The sequence below is a fragment of the Poecilia reticulata genome, chromosome 19 (assembly GCF_904066995.2).
Source record: "Poecilia reticulata chromosome 19, P_reticulata-male-v2, whole genome shotgun sequence".
NCBI classification, from domain to species: domain Eukaryota; kingdom Metazoa; phylum Chordata; class Actinopteri; order Cyprinodontiformes; family Poeciliidae; genus Poecilia; species Poecilia reticulata.
This window is the reverse complement of record NC_088848.1, coordinates 2455071-2477480: the sequence shown is the minus strand read 5'-3', so window position 1 is coordinate 2477480 and position 22410 is coordinate 2455071. Positions and strand designations below refer to the sequence as shown.

The 22410-nt window shown below is 42.8% G+C and overlaps 1 protein-coding gene across 7 annotated transcripts in view; it reads left to right on the top strand.

The window, feature by feature from the left end:
* Positions 1-22410, top strand: part of ankfn1b (ankyrin repeat and fibronectin type III domain containing 1b) — a 202444-nt gene that overhangs the window by 130937 nt on the left and 49097 nt on the right. For 5 of the 7 annotated variants that reach the window (XM_081600715.1, XM_081600716.1, XM_081600714.1 and 2 more), the window contains 2 exons: positions 1595-1635; positions 20989-21111. In XM_081600715.1, the coding sequence (XP_081456841.1) occupies positions 1595-1635; positions 20989-21111 (164 nt within the window). Of the gene's footprint in view, positions 1-1391; positions 1518-1594; positions 1636-5658; positions 5815-20988; positions 21112-22410 lie in introns of those variants that run through there. The other 2 variants (XM_008436409.3, XM_081600719.1) reach the window with 2 other exon arrangements.

Here is a 22410-nt window from a genome sequence, read left to right as displayed (position 1 = left end):
GACTGACATGAAAGTGCCGGCCGTCGTCTCTGATGTCCAGTTTGACTGAAGCGTCTCTGGATGTTTGAAGTCTCTGGAGTTTCTACCAATTATTGCAACAAAACCAAACAGAAAACAGAAGGAAAATGTGTTCTTCCACGAGGACAGGTGTCCCCACAGCGTGACCTCACTTTCTCTACATGGATTGTATCAAACTGCAAATCGACTCTCTTTCATTGAGGCCAGATTTGGTCGGTGCATGACTGGTAGACTTTCCCATCTTAGCTAAATGTTTCTGCAGCTCCTCAAGCTAATTGGTTACTGGATTTTATTTAGGGGGGAATCAGAGCAACGGAATCTGAATCGACTTCAAGATTTTAATTTGTAAAATGTGTTTTGTTGGTCTGCCACATAAAGCACAGCCCAAAAAACACCCAGCTGGGTTTTTTTGGGGGGTTTTTTTTGGTGTCTGGAAAAGGAACATTCTGAATGTCAAGTCACATTCAACAGGCATTGCTTCGTTACCTAGCAACGCGAGCAAATCTCCAGCATGTTTGTTCAGCTGGTTTTATGTGACGTACAACGGCTGCTGGAAAAAACAAAAGTGTTTTGCTGTTGACTTACCATCCAGAAATCTCTTGTTGCATTATTTTAGGTTGTGTAGGAGGCTCCACTTCTGCTTTTTAAAGATGTGCTGTGTAAACGTTGAGTTGGGGGGCGTGGCCATCAGCAGGTTATTTGGATTTAAAGTGACAGGACGCCCTAAAACAACTCTAAATAGGCAGAATTGAAATCTTGTTATCTAATAACAATTTAGTGCAAAAAAATAAAATAAATTTACTGGACGTGTTTTGTTTTGCCCATATACCTATCCTGACCTTTACAGGTTATCAATACGTCTGCAAAGTACCGGGTGCAGATTAACCTTGAGGTGAAGGATCCCAGCCCATCGGCACCATTCGGTTTTAGCGTTAGCGTTAGCGTTAGCTTACGGTTGGGAGTGATTGACAGAACTGGCTGCTTCCTCTCGCAGCAGGCGACAGTTGAAATGCCCGAGCTGAGTCCCAAGACGCCGCTGACGATGCACCGCATCAGGGTTCGCCGTTGACACGTGTTCGTCCCAAATGGTGAAGATGCGTGCGCGTGTGTGTGTGTGCATACACTCTTGCTGCGTCACCGCTGAGCGTCTCCGGAAGATGTGGACGGCGTCAGAAGCTCCCCTGGTGTACCGCCACCTCTCTGTTTGGGCGTATTTTTGGTTGGCTTGTGCCCTGAAGGTTGCTCTCCCTTTGGAGGGAAGAATCTGAATGTCCCCTGTTGAGCAGCGCCTGCAGGAACGATCAGTTTCAAACTGATGCTTTCTGAACTCGGAGGACTTTACCTCCAGGAAAAAAGGCTTTTAAAGATACCCCTCACTCACCTTTCCTGTTAAACACAAACATCCAGCCGCACGGTTCCCACTTCGCATGCAGATACTCACCAGCCAGTCATCTGAACCTCCTGAACCATTAGAGCTGGGAACTCTTAAAGGCTTTTCTGTAAGTTCCTGATGATGGAAAACTGGGATGCGTTCCTTGGTTATTCTAATCAACAATCTTCTTCTCTTTGTTTTTAGAGTTTGGGCTCCGCAGACCGAAAAGAAAACCAGCAAAAGAGGTAAGTCTCTTTAATCTAACCGCCTCTTCGTCAGGGATTCATAATGAACGGCTGTTTGTCTGCATGCAGTTCAGTACTAACTCGTTAAATTTACATTGTTCCCCTTTTGGAATATTTTTACCACACTGTACTTTTTACTTTTACTTGGGTAATTTTATTGTGAAGTGTTTCTAAAATTTCTGTATTTTCTCCCCACTGGATGAAAAACAAACCAAAACTTCAGAGACCTGCAGTTTGTGTTAAAGTTTCATCAGTTTTACATTGAGAGAAACTGATTTGGAAACATTTCATTTTGCCTGATTTTATTCTGTTATTTATATGAATAATTTTAATTTCCGTCCAATTTTTAATTATCAAATGGTTAATAATTTGATGAGTTATCAGAACGTGAGTTGACTTTTCACCAAATACTTTTTACTTTTACTTGAGTAAACCTTTTGGCTGCTCTCCCCACCTCTGAGTAAGAAAATCCAGTTTTTAGAAATAACTCGTCTGTAAAGATGCACCTTTATAGATGCATCTTCATAGATGCATCTATAAAGGTGCATCTTTATAGACCAGTGGTTCTTAACCTGGTTCTATCGAACCCCAGGGGTTCGGTGAGTCGGTCTCAGGGGTTCGGCGGAGCCTCTGCCGCGGAGGTAAAGACACACTTGTGTAAAGTCGTGATGACGCCCCGCTTTGCCATCACTTGCTGCAGAGGATCACGTTACATTGCTGAGCCAATCAGAGGATCACGTTACATTGCTTAGCCAATCAGAGGATCACGTTACATTGCTTAGCCAATCAGAGGATCACGTTACATTGCTTAGCCAATCAGAGGATCACGTTACATTGCTTAGCCAATCAGAGGATCACGTTACCTTGCTGAGCCAATCAGAGGATCACGTTACATTGCTTAGCCAATCAGAGGATCACGTTACATTGCTGAGCCAATCAGAGGATCACGTTACATTGCTTAGCCAATCAGAGGATCACGTTACATTGCTTAGCCAATCAGAGGATCACGTTACATTGCTTAGCCAATCAGAGGATCACGTTACATTGCTGAGCCAATCAGAGGATCACGTTACATTGCTTAGCCAATCAGAGGATCACGTTACATTGCTTAGCCAATCAGAGGATCACGTTACATTGCTTAGCCAATCAGAGCTGCGGAGGAGCCCTGATTGAAAGAGCTCCACTCTCAGCATGGATTTGAACGTGTGTCTTTAGTTACTTCAGCAAAACTCGAAATTCTATAGTCTAAATCTAAATCTTCTCCTTAGTCGCATCGTTGGTACTGCCTCTAGTGGTGTGGGGGTGGTAACACAGCTAAATTACTAAATCAGAATACAGCAAAGTATTTTGTGTCTCGGGGGTGGGTGAGGGTTGCTGGAATAAGAAGGGTTCGGTGAATCTGCATATGCAACTGGGGGGTTCGGTACCTCAAAAAAGGTTAAGAACCACTGATATAGATGCGTCTTTATAGATGCACCTCATTGCCGCCGTTTTCTGGATGTTGTAATTAAAGTCCGTATTGAGCTCAGTGCTTTTATTCTGCTCTGTTCCTTTAAGCTGCTCACTTGAAACTTTGACCTTATTCCTCTGTGTGCAAATGTAATCAATTTTCCATGTTTGTGTGTGTTTGAAACACACGTTGGATTATGAGCCATAATCCAGTCTGCAGCGGTAATTCCTCTCAGACATTCTGGTTTTCACAGCGTTCCACTATGTGGACTGACAGGAACCACAAAAATAAATACAAATCTCTGCTTTTGAAAATGATGTTTGAACTCATGAAAGAACTGGAAGCATGTCTGCATACGGCTGCACACTTAATGAACACAAACTTTGAGATTCACGCTTGTTTACCAGTAAAGTAAATCAGCATCTTTGCATGCGATGCATGTATTTATCCTGAAAAGAAATAATACCAAATCTGGCAGGATTACCAAGGGAACCAAATCAATAAATTGAAATTTCAGTTGTTTTATGTGAACTTTTTAAAACTTCACATATCACACTCATTTCACAGAGAGATTTTAAACCTTTTGTTTACAGCTGATAAAAAAAAACACAAATTCAGTTTCATTTGGATTATTATAAAGTTTGTCCATGACTTAAAACATGCGCTCAGATAATCCTCATAAGGTTTTGGTTATCCCTGTTACAGCTGGCCACAGTTTTTACGGTAACACTTTATTTGAAGGGGTGAGAATAAGACTGACATGACACTGTCATGAACTGAACATGAACGAGTCTTTATGAATGTTTGTAACTGTTGTCATGAAGCGTCGTTCGGTAAATAAAGACACTTTTAATGCAAAGTTGCTCTAAAAGTTGCATTAAAAGTCCATTAAAAGTACCAACTTTGCATGATTTTATAAATAATGACACTTTTAATGCAAAGTTTGCCGTTTTAATGGACTTTCAATGCAACTTTTAGAGCAACTTTGGATTAAAAGTGTCATTATTTACCGAATGACACTTCATGACAACTTCATAAAGACTTCTTTATGTTCATGACAGTGTCATGTCAGTCTTATACACACCCCTTCACATAAAGTGTTACCGTTTTTTCTTCCACTCAACTTTCCATCAACATGTTTGGGTTTAGATCTCTGACAGCAAGAACCTCCTGTGGCTTTTCGTCTTTCTGGACAATGCGCATGCACTGCAGAAACTAAATCTTACCAAGTATTTTTTGGTAAAGTTTCTTGATCAAATATCTTAGTTTTGTCTTTTCCAAGTGTACTAAGTCATTTTTCAGCAAGACATACACACTTGTTTTAAGTAAATAATTCTTTAACGTTGATGAAAAAGTCCTAGTTCAGATAAATTAACTTATGGGAAAAGTGAAATAATCTGAAAGTGGAACTAGAACTTTTTATATCAATATTATTTACTTAAAACAAACCTCTTTATCTCTATTAAAGCCTTTTAAGCCAAATTTTCTTTAATTAAATCAGTTTGATGATTTTAACTCACTGATTTTCTTTAAAATAGTTTCTTTTCCTCCCATCTTCCTTCCGTTTCTGGTCAAGTTCAGCCAGGTTTGCGTGAGCACATAATGCACGTCGACGTTTCTGTGTTTATTATACGTCATTTTTAAGTTAAACACAAAAAGCCGCCTTGCTATCGAGCTCAATCTGTTGATGCGTTGAGTGAAGAATGTGACGATGCGAGCCGTGCTTCTCCGGCCTCTGGGTTGCGTTCGGTGTGGCTGGACGTGATGTGCAGGTTGTCGACCGGCGCGCTCCGTTCTGTAAGAAGACGCCTCATGATGAGGCATGATGAGTATCGTTTTCTGGCACAGTGAGCGCTCGGTGTGCCGGAGTCAGAGACATCTGTTGCCAGGAGACAAGCAGCCACGGTGGAGAAAACGACAAGTAACAGGAGCGTGGCTGGAAATAAATGAGACGTTCACGCCGCTACATACCGATTTAAAACGGCGCGGCCATGTGAGAGCGAAGACATGAGCACAGCCGTAACTATAGAGAGTAATATGCGAGTACGTTGTTCACGTGTGTTTACTTGGCGTCGGGAAGGAGAACCCCATCATGGCGTGGGATTTTTCAACATGTCTGAACTAATCAACGAGGCTTGGCTGGAGTTTACGCTACGCATGTCATCAACATCAGGGACGTCATTCACTTACAGCTGGATATCTTAGCATGACATCAACACGCAGGGCAGATATGGGAACAGCATCGCTCAGGCAGGGCGCCACGTATTTTCTGCCTTTCTGCTATTTTTAGAGTCAAAAAAACGTAAACAGTTGGAACATGAATAAATCCTAATCTGCTTTTCCATTGTTTTTGACAGCAGATTAGTAATCTTAAAGCAATTTTACAGCACAGAAAACGGCTCTAGAACCAAGCGTCCGGCTGACGGAGTATCTGAAAGCTGCAGGGTGACGACATGACAGCGAACTGCTGAGGTGACATGAGGGTCTGTTCAGGGAAACGGAAAGTTTTAGGTCAGAAAATGTTCTGCCTTATAAATCAGTGTCATGTTTTTGTCATGAAGTGTTGGTGGTGAGGATAGACGTGGAGGACCCAGGTTGTAGTGAGAGAACGGTGGTTTTAATGGACCAGGCAGCACTGGGAGCACTGGGGTACTGGCCCAACACAGGAACGGGGCAGACACAGGGACAAGCGACAGTAGAGGAGGATTGACGGGGAGCAGGGAGCACAGGTGGGATTAAATACACAGAGGGAAATCAGCGGAAACAGCTGGGAACAGTCATGGATTAGACGCGACATATTGACCAATGAACACACAGAAAACCAAATGCTCACGGTTTTGTGTGGTTGAAGCACAACCACACACTAAAGACACTTCAACCTGTCTGGGCTAAAGTCCAGACAGGAGCTTCAGATTCACAGGATCTGAAGCTTCTGTGAATCTGAGAGAATTTAAATTCACTTTAAATTCATTTAAAGTGAATTTATTATGCACAATTTACATTTTACGACTTTTTGTTCTTCAATTTGAGACACAACTGCTTCTAAAAACAACCAAGACGCTTTGAAGAAAAACATTTTTTGACAATAACTTAATGTTTTTTGGCGTCCGGTAAATGAACCGTTTCCTAAACTTCCCGATTGTTAAGTCACATTCGACAGGGCACTGCGCACCATTACCCAGCAACCAGAACTGAGCCCAGTCCTGTTACCCAGCATCCAGAACTGAGCCCAGTCCTGTTACCTAGCAACCAGAATTGAGCCCAGTCCTGTTACCCAGCATCCAGAACTGAGCCCAGTCCTGTTACCCAGCAACCAGAACTGAGCCCAGTCCTGTTACCTAGCAACCAGAATTGAGCCCAGTCCTGTTACCTAGCAACCAGAATTGAGCCCAGTCCTGTTACCTAGCAACCAGAATTGAGCCCAGTCCTGTTACCTAGCAACCAGAATTGAGCCCAGTCCTGTTACCTAGCAACCAGAATTGAGCCCAGTCCTGTTACCTAGCAACCAGAACTGAGCCCAGTCCTGTTACCCAGCAACCAGAATTGAGCCCAGTCCTGTTACCTAGCAACCAGAACTGAGCCCAGTCCTGTTACCTAGCAACCAGAACTGAGCCCAGTCCTGTTACCTTGCAGTGAACGGAACCAGAACTGAGCCCAGTCCTGCTACCTAGCAACCAAAACTGAGCCCAGTCCTGCTACCTAGCAACCAAAACTGAACCCAGTTCTGTTACCCAGCAACCAGAACTGAGCCCAGTCCTGTTACCTAGCAACCAGAACTGAGCCCAGTCCTGTTACCTAGCAACCAGAACTGAGCTCCAGCACATTTGATCAGCTGTACAATGGCAGCTGGAAAAGACACGTTTTGTTATTGACTTGCCATCCAAAAACCACCTGCTGCATTCTTCTTCATTGTGCTGGAGGCTCCCCTTCTGCTTTTCCAACATGTGCATCTGCAGGTAGACATTTTCACATTCAAGTGTAAACGTTGAGTTGGGGGCGTGGCCAACAGCCGCTTATTGGCATTTAAAGTGACAGGGGTCTTCAGAAGAAAAACAAAACATTTATACAGCTGTGAAGTTAAACCCTTAAAACAAAAACACCAAGTCATTGTGTGTGACCAAGTGAGACTTTCAGCTGCTTCCGTTCACTGCCTTTATGTTCTACACACCGACTGTGTTTACTCATCACAGCGAGACGAGCTTGAACTGCAGGAACCGTGCGACAGAAACTTCAGCTGGCTTTGAACTTGTGGCATTTTATTTTCATCAGTTATTAAACCTTGGAACAGAAAAACGGATCATGCAAAAGACGAAGTTCAGACTTTCTGAGTCGCTTTTAAAAACTAACGTTTTAGGGTTAAGTAATGAAGCTGTTGAACTCCAGTAAATCCATCCTGTGAAGTAAAAGTCAGTCATTCTGGCTCATTTCGTCCCTCTGCGTTTTGCAAACACACTTTACTTTTGCCCCATGTTGTTTCTCTGCTTTATAGCTGAAGCCTCCTTGAACGTTCCAGTTTTTTCTCATTAAAGTTTCTGTTACTTGGAGCATGTTGTTAGTTTACCGTCATGTTTTCGTATGACTGAATCATTTTTCCCTCTCAGCAGTAGCTGCTTGTTGCTGTGGTTACCAGTGACACACAAACCAAAAGGCCTTCCACCGTAATCCATGCTATAACGTTCGTGACGTCACCGATTCTGCGATATTTTATTCAGTCTGTAGCCAACAGAGGCTTTGACTGGTCCACCACAGCGGCTGAGCCGCTCGTGTTTTTGTCTATTTTCTTCCTACTTTTCAGCATTAATTAGAAACAAGCAGAGCGATAAACTCTGAATCCAAGTAGGCAGAGATGCAGATGGAGGACCCACCGCATCAACACACACACACACACACACACACACACACACACACACACACACACACACACACACAGAGAAATAGTCGAATCTAGAAATGAGATAATAGGGATTTCTCACTGTTCCCACTGTCTGATTAGTAACACATTTTTTCATTTCCCAGCTTTCATCTCGTCTCTCTTCCAGATTTCTGAAATCTCAGTGTAAACACACATCGAGGAGTATTTACAATAGTGGTGATAGCGGTAGCAGAGGGAGCTAGCTCAGCGGGGAGAGTGGACCGCCGCTGGCCCTCTCTCAAGACTTTTTCATTTTTTGTAAGCGAACCAGATCTCAACAACAAAGGGTGTTTTTTAAGAGCTTTATTGTTTATCTTGCGTTGGTTCGTTACATGAAGATGGTATACTTATGTCAGCAAAATTGTAATATTCGATGTGGCTTGGCTGCAGGGATGCTGGGAGTCGAGAGGACCCGGCACATCGTTTTCTAAAGCATCCACATCATTATGTGTGTGTTGGATATGAAGGTTAGAAAACGAGCTCACTTTGAAGAACTTCTCAACGAACTTTAGCCCGACTTTCAGCGCAAACTTCACTCAGCTGAACGTATGGACACTTAAACGCACATTCAACATTTTATACTCACTTTGATTTAAAGTGGTTTTCTATAATCTTCACAGCTATTTTGTTTTCATCCATCCAACCGCTACAGTTAGAGGAATCGACTCATAACGTTAAAATCCCTGTAAAATACATTTACATCCCACGTATAAGCGTATTATATGTGAGGTTTGTTTATGATTCATTTCTGTAATTTATCAAATATTTAACTGCGGAGAGGAAACCAGAGAGAAAGTGTGTTAAAAATGCAAAATGCATATTTAAAACACAAAGCATTACGTAAAAAAAGGAATATAAAACGAGAAATTCAAGCGAACATTGGGATAATTCACAAAATGCTTTATTACGGCAGCGTTTCTCGTGCCGTTTGCCGTCTTTCATCTTTAGCCTCTGCAAATCCAGTTGAGTTTTAACGTTCAGCTGCACATAGTTGGGATAAAATGCAACAACTTTTGCTTTTCTGGAGAAAGTTTTGACACATTCACTGGCTCAGTGTGGGGATAATGGTCAAGCGGTGACACAGTAATGTAATGTTTCACATTAAAAGCATGTAAACATGTGGTGCTTCATAAGCAGAACTAGTGGCAACATGTTGAATGAAAGAGGCCCGAGAACGGAGCCGTGGGGTTCCCCCCTCGTTTCATCTCTTTTTGCTCCGATTTGTATTTGGCCAGATAATTTAAAGTGGCTCTTGTCTTTAAAGTACAATCTAGTTTAAAATAGTTTATTTATGGTTAGGAAATAAATTAAACTTTAACACAAAGATTGGTTTTGATAACTTTTTTCCACCTAATCACCAGAATTCTCATTTTGAAACTGTATTTTATGTTTACTCAGGTCCTTTTTTTTATAACTAATGAAAACTCTTCACCGTTTCTGAAGTAGGTTTTTGGTCTGTGTTCTCATGTTGATGTTAGAATTAATTTATGAATGCAGGTTTGACAGCTTTACTGTGTTTTCTGTTCATCTGAAGGCAGCAGACGACGATCTGCCTGTGTTTGGTTTCTAAGTAACGTTTCCAGTTATCTCATGAATTCTGCCGGAGTGAAAGCAAGCGAAAAGTTCCTCCGCCGGCCTCGCCCCTCCTCCCTCGGCGGCGCGGTTCTCCAGCAACAGGCGCTAATAATTTACAGGCTTCTATGTGCTTCCAACTCCATTCAAGTTTAATTTCACTGCAAATCCATCATCTGTGTATCTTGCTGCGCGGAGTCAGCGTTACGCAACACATCAAACACAGCAGAGGACACAGAGGGAACGGTATCAAACCCCACACCGCAGGGAGCCAGCCGACATTGAAAAACTCCATCAAATGCGTCCCATATTTCTGTCTGCCTGACAAAATTTCGTGTGTGCCGACTTTGTGGAAAGCCAGAGTGAAATAATGATAGGAAGGCATGTGAAAAAGAAAATAAAGATGAAATGATGAGTGTGACTCAGAGACAAAGATGAAGGGGAATAAGGCGAGATGGAAATATCCGTGTTTACCAAAGTGGGTGGACGGGCAGCATATGAGAAGACATGTGTGGGATGATAACAGAGTCCCTGCACTGGTGAAGCAACATTTAGTTAGATAATTAGCTCTTGATGATGATCCAGGTTTGGTTTAGAGTCTGTTTTTAGGAACCGGCCTCCCGGCTCCGTCAGACGCTCGCCGGCCTGCAGAAAGTATCGCAACCTTTAAGCTTTTTCACATTGCAACAAACTGATGCGTCTTGTGCGACAGAGCAGCACGCTGAAACATGAACTTGTTAAACGGAGGGCCCTCTTTACCCTGTTACCCCTAAAGTAAAATCCAGTGCAATCGGAGTCGACTAATTTAACTTCTTGTTAGAGGACATTGGTGAATCAGCAGCTTCATGAAGACCAGGGAACACAGCAGGGAGGACGTTATGGAGACGTTTGTAGCAGCAACTTTAAAACATGGTGGTGGCAGAATCATGCTGTGGGGAAGCCGACGAAGCTTTTCAGATTTGGTGGGAAGACAGAGGAAGCTGAATCCAGTGCAATCCTGGAAGAAAGTTTGTTGACTAGAGGTTCCCTTTCCATCGTGCCAACATGCTTAAATACAGTTCATGTGTTAACATGGCCTAGTCAAAGTCTGGGTCTAAATACAATTGAGAATCTGCTTTAAGAAAATGCTTTAATTTAATTCAATACTTTATTTATCACAAAGGGAAATTAAATGCGGTAACTCATATTTTCCAAGTGTCTCCAAAGTGTCGCTGTGGGCAGGAAGGATCTCCTGTAGCAGTCAGTGTTGCAACACATCTGAAGACGCCTCTGACTGAAGACTGTTGCTGTATAAGTGTTTCATGACCGCCAAAACATGCTAAACTACGGTATTCCACAGTAACGTCCTGGATGACACCATTAGCTGCTGCCGAGCGCTGCTGATCCACCTCATTTGCTTTTGCTTGCTCCTCTTTAAATTTTCTGAATGATTAGAAATCCGGGCAGAAAAACCCCAAGAGGAGATGATTTGAGCTCCTTTCTCCTCCCTCTGCTCTCTGGTCGGGCTCTGCGTCCGTTCCACTTCTGGGCGTCTTGGTGCATCTTTTTGTTGCTCCGCATGAAAACAAGCAAAACTTTCTCCAAATGTCGCAATCTGCAGTAAGGAGCGCGTTTATTTCTGCATGCAGCAGAATGTTGTTATGAAATAAGCACGTTTTCACCCCCTTTAAATTATGATTTGTGTCATTCTCTATTTCAGACTCTGCTCCAATAACAGGCTCATCAATTTAAGAAAAAAAAAAATATAGCGCATGAGATGTTGCGTAATACCTGCTGTGCTGCTGCCTCTCATCGGGGAACCCCAGCACATCGCTGCTCCTGCAATGCAGATAGCATCACTTTATAACAACCGAGTGAAAATCTCATTAGCTTCTAGAAAAATCAGCGTGTTTTATTGCTGTGGAGCGAGTCCCAGTGAAATAAAGGCAACCTCTGTCTTGTAGGGAGACGTACAGGCAGACAGGGGTTTGGATGGAGATGGCGAGTGGAAAACAAGGTTTTCTTTGAGCCGATTTTAATTAGCAATGTTCATAGCTTGGCTGCCTCCTTTTATGATTGGAGCCCTGAAAGCCTTTTCTTGTGGCCCTAATGAAATGCATTAAGAGTTAAAACTCTGCTTGTGTGTATCTGTGTTGCTGATGCATCGCTTCCTTCTCTTTGTCTCAACACTTCCATCGGCAGCAACAGCAGAAATAAGAGACATGAAAGAGGATCTGTTTTGTTTTGCCTTCTTTACAAAATAGTTGCTTTAGGTCGGCAGCCATAACTGCTGGATATTTGTCTGTCGTGCTCATTATTCATTACATTGTATGTCCCTTAGTAATCTAAAATAGGAGCAGTAATTGAGGGCCTCCTAACCTCAGTCAGACCACATGAACAGTCGCTTTTATAAACACGAATCACTTTGCATGATCTGAGAAGCAGCTCGCTGTTCAAAATCCATCTGAGAAAACAGTCAGTCCCAAAGAGACGTTTTTACAGTTTGGGCATTTAATGTATTGCATAGACATAAAACACTCCTGTGTTTTATATCTATATCAGTGGTTCTTAACCTTTTTTGAGGTACCGAACCCCCCAGTTGCATATGCGCATTCACCGAACCCTTCTTATTCCCCCCCGACACACAAAATACTTTGTGGTATTCTGATTTAGTAATGTAATTATATTAGCTGTGTTACCACCCCCACACCACTAGAGGCAGTACCAACCCCGAAAAGATGCGACTAAGGAGCAGATTTAGACTATAGAATTTTGTAAAAACGGTGAGTTTTGCTGAAGTAATTAAAGACACAAGTTCAAATCCCTGCTGAGAGTGGAGCTCCTTCAATCAGGGCTCCTCCGCAGCTCTGATTGGCTCAGCAATGTAACGTGATCCTCTGATTGGCTCAGCAATGTAACGTGATCCTCTGATTGGCTAAGCAATGTAACGTGATCCTCTGATTGGCTAAGCAATGTAATGTGATCCTCTGCAGCAAGTGATGACAAAGCGGGGCGTCATCACGACTTTACACAAGTGTGTCGTTACCTCCGCGGTCGGCAGACGCTCCGCCGAACCCCTGAGACCGACTCACCGAACCCCTGGGGTTCGATCGAACCCAGGTTAAGAACCACTGGTCTATATATATGACCTTGAAATGTTCCGCATTTTGTCACATAAAGACCACAAACTTAATGTAGATGATTTGCTTTTTCTTGGTGGATAAACCAGAGTTGTAGGTGACCAGAGTGAAGGTGTGCAGGTCTCACCCGCTCCCCACCATGCAGCCATTTCTTCAGTCATCTCTGTGAAAACATCTTAATTCTCACAAATTAAGAAAAGTCTTAATTTTTCTTTTTCACAAAGAAAAAATTAAGACTTTTTTTCTTTGTGAAAACATCTTAACTTCATCTTTGAGCATCAGTTTTCAAGACTGGCCACAGATTCTCAATAGCAGTTGGATCTGGACTTTGAATAGGCCATTTTAGCACATAGATATGCTTTGATCTGAATAAACTCTTGTATGTTTAGGATGGTTTCCTGCTGGAAGGTGAACCTCCACCCCAGTTTCAAACCTCCAGGTTTTCTTCCATCAGGAAAGCAGGATCCCTCAGCATTACACTGCCACCACCGTGTTTGGCCCTGTGTCAGTAGAGCAGTGCAGTGGTAGTTTTTCTCCACACACACAGCGTTTGCATGAAAGTTTCTACATGTTAAGCAACATGTATCATTTTCATCTTTACTCTGGAGAAACCAGAAAGCACTTTTACTTTCTGAAACATTTATTTTGATTATGTGTAATTACTCAGTAAATGAAAATGTTATTTGTCTGAAAATGAATTTATGTGAAAAATATATTTTAACAAAGACGAAAATCGATTTTTAAATTTGGAAGGGTTTCCTAATTACTGAGCTGAGGTAAATAATACCATATCAAACTGTATTTTATTTTTCTAAATATAAGTTTTTTTTAATAACTTATTGCCGAGTTACTCGCTACATATTTTAGGCATAGATTTAATTTCAGATTATCAACCTTTTAAAGCGTTTTAGTTCTGAAATCTGAGCGATTGCTGCACGTTCATTCATTTCTTCTTTAGACTTTTATCAGAGTAAAAGTCTGTTAGAAACTAAATTCATTTATTTTTCCATTTTTAGGTTTTGTTGTTGAACACATCCACCGTGGTTTTCATACGTCAGCCCATGAAACAGACGTCACATTTCTAACTTTTTACAGTGCCTGGGTGCGTTTACACTGCAGCCTGAAGTGACCCAATTCCGATTTTTATTATTATTATTTTTTTTTTTGACGTAATGCGACCTGTAACCGATCTTCTCATGGCAGTGTGAACAGCACAGGTCAGATTATTTTACGAATGTGATCCATATCCGATACGTATCCGATTCAAATGCGACCATAACGTTCAGGCCGCATTCATCCGAACTGAACGTCACTGATTCTCAACAAATCTCACTATTCTGCTCCTGATACGAGCAGGAAGGAAGAAAAACAACAACCATGACGGATTATATGAGGATTAAGTTGTTAATTTGCTGCTCCAGCCGGACAACAACTTCAAATATATAAGCTAAGCTCCACCGTTAGCCTCCATGTTTACTTCCGCAAACACTGAGCTCTTCTTCTTCTTCTTTTTATGGCGGTTGGCAGAACACTGAGAACGCTGACGCTATGGCGCCCTCTACTGCGCATGCGGGACACTTCAGGTCGTTTGCCCGTTTACACTGCAGAACACATACAGGTCGCATTTACCTGCAGTGTGAACGGACCCCTTGATATGGGATGCTTGAACATTTATTTAAAAAAAACGATTCTATAATTTAAGACGATCATCAATGTTTGCTTAGTGAGAGCAGCAGTGAGTTACTGAGTCTGCAGCTTTGTGCAGTGAGAGCGAGAACAATCGGTGCTTTAGCTGAGCTCCTTGCACACGGATCCCTCTGAGCAGCTAATTGCTGTCACGGCGGTGAAACACAGAGGGAAGGTAACATTAGGTGAGCTGTGAACGTTTGTGTGAAGGAAGGAGGGGGAAAGTGAGAGAATTTCATCACACAAGCAGTTCACAGCTGACAAAGACGCGCTTGTGTCGCAAAACTCCGGAAAGTTACAGGCGCTGCTAAAATCACATTAGCCCTGATAAGTAGCAGAAATATATTGTTTTGAGATTGGTTATCACATCTCACAGGGTGATTGAACATTCAGAGGCAAACGGTTATCATGTCAGCACAACAAAATGAATCCCTGAAGCTTGGAGGGAGTCATGACGGTCTGTACGGTGGCCCAGAAGGACCAGCAGAATGCAAAAGCCACAACACAAGTTGTGCTAAAACGGAAGTGACGGCATAAGTTTAATTTGAGCAGAGCTCAAGTTGTGGCTCTCGCATTTTGTCAAACAGGTTTTGGCTCTTTAACAGGAGCGTGATATTAAAAAACCGCAGCAACGTTAAGTAACTTTAAGTGTTTAAAAATTACACAGGACCACGTTTGTGGAGCAATATTTATCAGAAAGTAGTACAGGAACGTTGCATATTGCATGTATGAGTCAAATGTTTTTAACCTCAATCATTTAGCAGACATGTTCATCAGTGTCGACTCTGATCAATGAAGACACATCAGGCAAGGAATTGGTAAAAAATAATTATCTGATCTACACATCAGGCAAGAAATTGGTCAAAATAATGATCTGATCTGCACATCAGGCAAGGAATTGGTCAAAATAATGATCTGATCTGCACATCAGGCAAGGAATTGGTAAAAATAATGATCTGATCTACACATCAGGCAAGGAATTGGTCAAAATAATGATCTGATCTACACATCAGGCAAGGAATTGGTCAAAATAATGATCTGATCTACACATCAGGCAAGGAATTGGTCAAAATAATGATCTGATCTACACATCAGGCAAGGAATTGGTCAAAATAATGATCTGATCTACACATCAGGCAAGGAATTGGTAAAAAATAATTATCTGATCTACACATCAGGCAAGGAATTGGTAAAAACAATGATCTGATCTACACATCAGGCAAGGAATTGGTCAAAATAATGATCTGATCTGCACATCAGGCAAGGAATTGGTAAAAAATAATGATCTGATCTACACATCAGGCAAGGAATTGGTCAAAATAATGATCTGATCTGCACATCAGGCAAGGAATTGGTCAAAATAACGACAAATGAAGGTTTTAAATGAAGCCAAACACTTTGCCTTACAAAGTCTTTCATGCTCCTTGAGTTTTGGTTCGTCACAGTAACGACCTTCAGCGGTTGGAAGATTTTTTTCCTGTGTAATAAATGAAATAATCTGAACCAGAGCGTTTTCATTAAGGAATTATTGACTCAAACAAGCTCCTCCTATCTAGACGAAAAGCCACTTGTGAGTTTCGTCCTTTTTCAGGCATTCTTGCATATTTGCACCAAACGTTTGACCAAATTTGCTCGGCGTGTTTTTGCAGTGTAAAGTTCTGATTTCCTTGTAGAAAAACTGTTATTTTGTTACAGTTTCATGTTGAATAAACTTGCCCAGATGTGGGAGATCTGCTTTTCCCTCCCGTCTCAATTACATTTGGAAGATTTATCTTTTGTTTCACTGATTTCCTGAACTGAGGTCAGCAGCAGGAAATAAAAGCAAATCCAGTTCTGCTGGGAGAGTGATTCACCAGGACTCCCTGAGTGGGCTTCCAAGAAGATTTCATCATCACGATGTGTGTGTGTGCGTGTGTGTGTGCACTAGGTTTTTATATCCTTATGGGAACCTATTCCTGTCTAAACTGTGGGGTTATGGTGACCATTGCTCCTTGTGGGGACATTTTCTTAGTCCCCATGAAGGAAATTGTTGCTTATGGGTTGGTGCTGAGCTCTGTGATGGGTGGAGTCAGGGTGTAGAAATTAATGGAAGTCAATGTGAAGTCCTCACAAGTGATGAAAACACAACTGTGTGTGCGTTTGTGTCAGGGTGTGCGTGTCCATGTGTGTGTGTTTCTGGTGTGTGTGCCTGTGTGTGTGTGTGTGTTTGTTTGTTTCTGGTGTGTGTGTGTGTGCGTGCCTGTGTGTGTCTGGTGTGTGCCCGTGTGTGTGTGCGCATGTGTGTTTGGTGTGTCTGTGTGTGTGTGTGTGTGTGTGTGTGCGTGCCTGTGTGTGTCTGGTGTGTGCCCGTGTGTGTGTGTGCGCATGTGTGTTTGGTGTGTCTGTGTGTGTGTGTGTGTGTGTGTGCGTGCCTGTGTGTGTGTGTGTGTTTGTGTGTGTGTGCATGTCCGTGTGTGTGTGTGTCTCCTGTGTGTGCGCGCGTGTACGCGTGCGTGTGTGTCTGGTGTGTGTGTGTCTGCGTGTGTGTCTGCGTGTGTGTGTCTGGTGTGTGTGTGTGGCTGCGTGTGTGTCTGGTGTGTGTGTGTGGCTGCGTGTGTGTCTGGTGTGTGTGTGTCTGCGTGTGTGTGTCTGGTGTGTGTGTGTGGCTGCGTGTGTGTCTGGTGTGTGTGTGTGGCTGCGTGTGTGTCTGGTGTGTGTGTGTCTGCGTGTGTGTGTCTGGTGTGTGTGTGCGTGTCTGCGTGTGTGTGGGTGTCCATGTGTGTGTGTGTGTGTCTCCGTGTGCGTGTGTGTGTGTGGCTGCGTGTGCGTGTCTGCGTGTGTGTGGGTGTCCATGTGTGTGTGTGTGTCTCCGTGTGCGTGTGTGTGTGTGGCTGTGTGTGTATGTCTGTCTCCGTGTGCGTGCGTTTGTGTGTGTGTGTGTCCATGTGTGTGTGTGTGTGTGTGTGTCTGGTGTGTGTGTGGCTGTGCGTGTGCGTGCGTGTGTGTGTGTCTCCGTGTGTGTGTTTGTGTCATTGGGACAGCTGCATGGGGTCGATCCAGGACTGAGGCTCTCATGGAGCCGAGCTCCAACCCTCCAGTTGCCACCAGTCCCACCTGCTTCACATGTGCCGCTTTTTCATCTCAGCCCCTCAAAGGAATTCCCTCGGACCTTTTCTGTGTCCTCTGCCCCTCCGTGCTGTTTGATGTCGTCATCCGTTGTGTTTCTAAGCATTACCCCTCTCATCCTTTAGGCCCACGGTCATGTTGTGTCATCTGTTTGCTCGAAAAAATGCGTTTGAACTTCTATAAGGGACCCTTATTTTACGCACCGGCCACAGATTAAAGCCTATTAGACGCATAAAAACCAAACCGTCCATTAACAACAAAAGATGATCCGAACCAGATCACTGCAGAAGATCCTGACTTAATTACGGTTACCCTGTGAACAGAGAGCTGCTGTTGACGTCGGTGAAAATCAACACCAGTAGCTCGCAGTTGCGTTCGCGCACAGCATTGAAGTGGACGGCGAAGCCGCGTCTGGACTTAATGCGCTGAATTAGGAGCTCATCACCGACCTGCCAAAAATCCTTCAGCTCCGTCTGGATGATTCACGTAGGAAAATATGCCTTTGTCTTTGCTGTTGGGAGATGCTGGCGCTGAGGCAGGAATGATGGTGTGTAGGATGTTGGAGTGGGACGGCGACAGTAACGGACTTTCCTGCTTTATTAGAAATATAAAGTCATTACTGCTGTATTTAAAAAGAGAAACACAGACTGTACATGAATTAAAATATATACAAGATGTGAATTGTTTAAAGATTTGATGTGTCAGGGTAACAGATGATGTTTTAAAGAGCGTATTTCATGATTTCTACACATTTTCCTTTTAAATCGTGTTCAGGCTTGGAGCTCATGATGGTTTTATTAAAAAGAAACTCAGGAGCAGATGAACGTCGCCGACTAAGGAAACTCGAAAAAACACCATTTCATAATTATCCTGTTTCCTTATTCAAATGATGCTTGAATAAGTTTGTTTACGTGATAAGTCGTCAGGAAGCTACTTCCTGTCTTCTTCTTTGTGGATCACAGTGACATCCTGCTGTTGATCACGTGACTCGCGATGCGAAAGGGGTTTCTCCATTTTAGTTTTTCAAAATAAATCAATTCAATATGGGCAAAAAAACACACCTCCTCCTGACACCAAAAGCTAATGTTGAAAGACGAACGTTTTCTTCTAAATTGGTTTGTTTCCATTAAGCACATTTTTTTTCAAATGTCAGATCAATGGACCGATGATTCTAGGTACCAAACGCCAAACTCGGCTGTCAACACATAAAATAACGGCTGTAGTTTTAGGAAAAGCTTGTGGAAAAAACATTTATACGTCAATTTGTGCGGTGAGAAGGAGGAAGTACAGAGAAATGTTGGAGAGGCGTTAGCTTGAGACCTAGCAGACAGGCACTCTGGACAGGGATTTACAAGTTTAGTCCTGAAAATCATTTCAAGATGATGTCAGACATGCAGAGAATGAGGAAAGTAAACAGACTGATATGCAATCAAACCACAGTTTCATTCATTTAGCTCAGGCACTGAGAAAGAAAATCAATATTTGGTCATTTTTGCAGGAAACAACCATGAAGTGACAGTTTGGACAGATACTTAATTAATCTGAGGATTTCATAATAGATTTTACACAAACTGAGGGAAGAAAAAAACTTCAAGCTTTCAGCAACCATCAGCTGGTCTGGCTGTTGACTCTGTCGCTGTAGCACAAACTGGCCTGTGGGGGCGCTGTTTCCCGAATCCCTTACATGTTGCAGTTCCTCCCCTTGAAACTCCCTGATTTTATGCATATAGTCAGAATATTAGAAATGTCTTTTCTGTAAACAAATCAAACTTTGTCAACATTGAAAAGAAATCTGTAAGTTTGAGGGCATCAAAACATGATGACATAAAGAAAAATAAGAGAAAAGAAGCCTCGTCTTTTTAGAAAAGTCACTATCCATCCATCCATTTTCTTACACCCTTGTCTCTCAGTGGGGTCAGGAGGTGCTGGTGCCTCTCCAGCTAACGTTCCGGGCGAGAGGCGGGGTCACCTGGACAGGTCACCAGTCTGTCTCAGGGCAACACAGATAACCATGCACACACACACTCACACCTAGGGACAATTTGGAGAGGCCAGTTAACCTGACAGTCATGTTTTTGGACCGTGGGAGGAAACCGGAGTACCCGGAGAAAACCCACCATGCACAGGGAGAACATGCAAACTCCATGCAGAAAGACCAGGAATCGAACCCAGAACCTTCTTGCTGCAAGGCAACAGCTCTACCAACTGCGTCACTGTGCAGCCCATAGAAAAGTCACTAATTATTATTATTTTTTTAAAATTACTATTTACTCTGTAGTAGCCCTGAGGTTCTCCGCAGCTTGTTGCTGAAGTTTCGTATCTTAAAGTCGTTGTGCGTTTCCGCGTCTCCAGCTCTGGTGCTGAGTGGGTTTCCTCGTTTTGAGCCCGGCTCTTTGATGGAGCACAATAACTCATTTTGATTAGTCTCCAGTGTAGCTGCAGCAACATTACGCAGCCTCATCAAATGTATTCCGGGCAAGAATAAGCCAAAACATTACATTTCCTGTTTTTAATTTTGAGGAAAAAGTTGAGCTGGGACGTCGTCGGCCCAACAGACGAGATTAAAACGTGTGGGATTTATTTATTTTTTTTCTCTTTGAGGAAGATTGAGGGAAAATGAGGCCGGAAGAACGCGGCTTTGCCCTGGAGCTCCATGTTTCCTCAGAGACCTGAATCATTGTGATGCTGTTTGTCTTTGAGAACGGCTGTTCTTGAAACATTTTCTGTGTTTTCGTGAAGATTGACGGCACCCAGCGGAGCTATTGGCACGGCGGGTAAAAAGTCTTAGAATCATTATTTCATTTATTGCAGAAGTTTCAACTCAGCGGATGAATTTGGAAAAAATCCAACTTTTAATTTGGCTACATTTGTCCCAGGGGGGAAACATCAACCTCATGAATCTGTCTGCAAATGAATTGATGGCCACTTCTTGCGTTAATACTTGTTAAAGGACGACGTTTGATCTTTATGATGTTTATCTGGGTTTGTTCTCCTGACGTTCAGCTTCTCAGGCTGTGATTTGATGAAACGTTTGGATCGTTATCCTGGTGAAAAGCCCACCTGGGGTTTTATTCAAAATGAAATCACACACACAGCATCACAGATCCTCTACCGTACCTTAGAGAGAGTTGGATTCAGAGCTTGTTTTACATCAAACCATCTTTTCCAGGCCAAAAAGTAACATTTTTGTTTCATCTGGTCCCATTAAATGGCTCCTGCTGAAAACCCCCAGCAGTTTTTATTATGACATCCCTCCCAAACATCACTGGAGTCTTAAACCAAGGATTTGTTTTTACCATCCTGGTCACTTTGTACAACGGCTGTAAAACGGATCCTCAGAAAAACAAGAAGTTTTTAATTTCCACTAAGACGTTCATAGACACGGAAAACAAAAGCACATGTTATAAAAATGTTTCCGTAGACGACGGCCTCACTTTGGGAAGAACCTTTTTATTCTTTTCCGCCTGTTGGGTCTTAATGTTTCCTTCTGTTGTTGTTCTGCCGTCCAGGTCCGAGTCGGGAATCTCCAAATTCACCCACCGACTCTCCCTGAAAGAGCGACCAGCCAAAGCAGAGAAGACGTCTTCGGACCGTCCGCCGTCCTACAGAAGACGATCTCTGAGTGTGGACTGGTAGGACGTCTTTCAGTGTCTTCATCATGAAGCGGCGAACAGTGTGTGGCCCATTTAAAGCTCAAACTCACTTAGAGGTAGGGCTGTAGTGATGCAATAATCTCACGATACGATACACGATATTCTGCTCACGATGCGATATATATTGCGATATTCAGCAAACGATACAATTCAATACACCTTTGCGATTTTCTGAAGGATTTTAGAGGGACAGAGTGATTTTGGTGACATTTTGTGACTGTAATAGAGTTGGATTGAATTAATTTAACTGAAAACTGATTAAAAGCACCAACTACATGATACCTGGCTCTGATTGGACACAGACTTGAAGTCGACAGCTGGACAAAATGAATCAAACATGTTTCTTTTAATAGAAACAGTACAAACTGTAGCTTACATGAATTTGTAAAGTAAATAAAGTTCACCAAGTACCTGCTCTGAATAGTTTGATACCTTTTTAACCTGGACACTCTAAGCCTGATGACCGAATCACTCTCCCGGTGAAGCAAGCAGTGAGTGAGCCAGGTGACAGGTGGATTTTACGATACTTGCGGATGAATATAGATTTTTTTCTAGGAAAGAAAATATCAATATATGTCGCAAAATCGATATTGTTACACAGCAATACTTGGAGGGATTCATTTCACGCTGCTGCAGCCCTGGAGACGTACAGAATCTCATCCTAGCTGAACTAAATCTGGGCGTTTCACATGAATTACTGCATTAATGCGGCGCGGCATGCAGGAGGTCAGCTTTAAGACGGGACAGAGAGAAACTCGGGTCCAGAACCTGCTTTCTGATCTGGACCCGCTCACTACGCTGCACACGCTGCACATCAGCACACAGGGGAAAAGCTGACGGCGTCACCAGCTACTAAAAACACAAAGTTGCTCCAGGATTCGACCTCAGAGCAGCAGAAAAGCGCCGCCTGTCGCTTCAGATGAAGCTGGTGCTTCATCCCGGCAGGTTTTGCGTGTTTCACTCCAGTTTTTTGCTTCATAATTGATGAACCCAAAAAGAAAGAAATATCAGCTTTGAGTGTTTTTTCATCTCATATATTTAATTTTTAAATCTAGTTAATTTGGTTGTGACGTCAGGAAGAACAGAGGGACATTTCTGTCCATCTCTGAATGTCCTCTGGTCTGTTAATATGAAATGAGTGAAATGAAACTTTAGATTTTGGGTAAAACACCCAACAGGTCCAAGTCCAATTCATGTCCCGAGTTATCGGTGTAAAAGCCAAGTTCAAGCCTCTGAAGGTTTTTTAAAGTGAAGTTTAAAGTCTGCATGTTAATGACC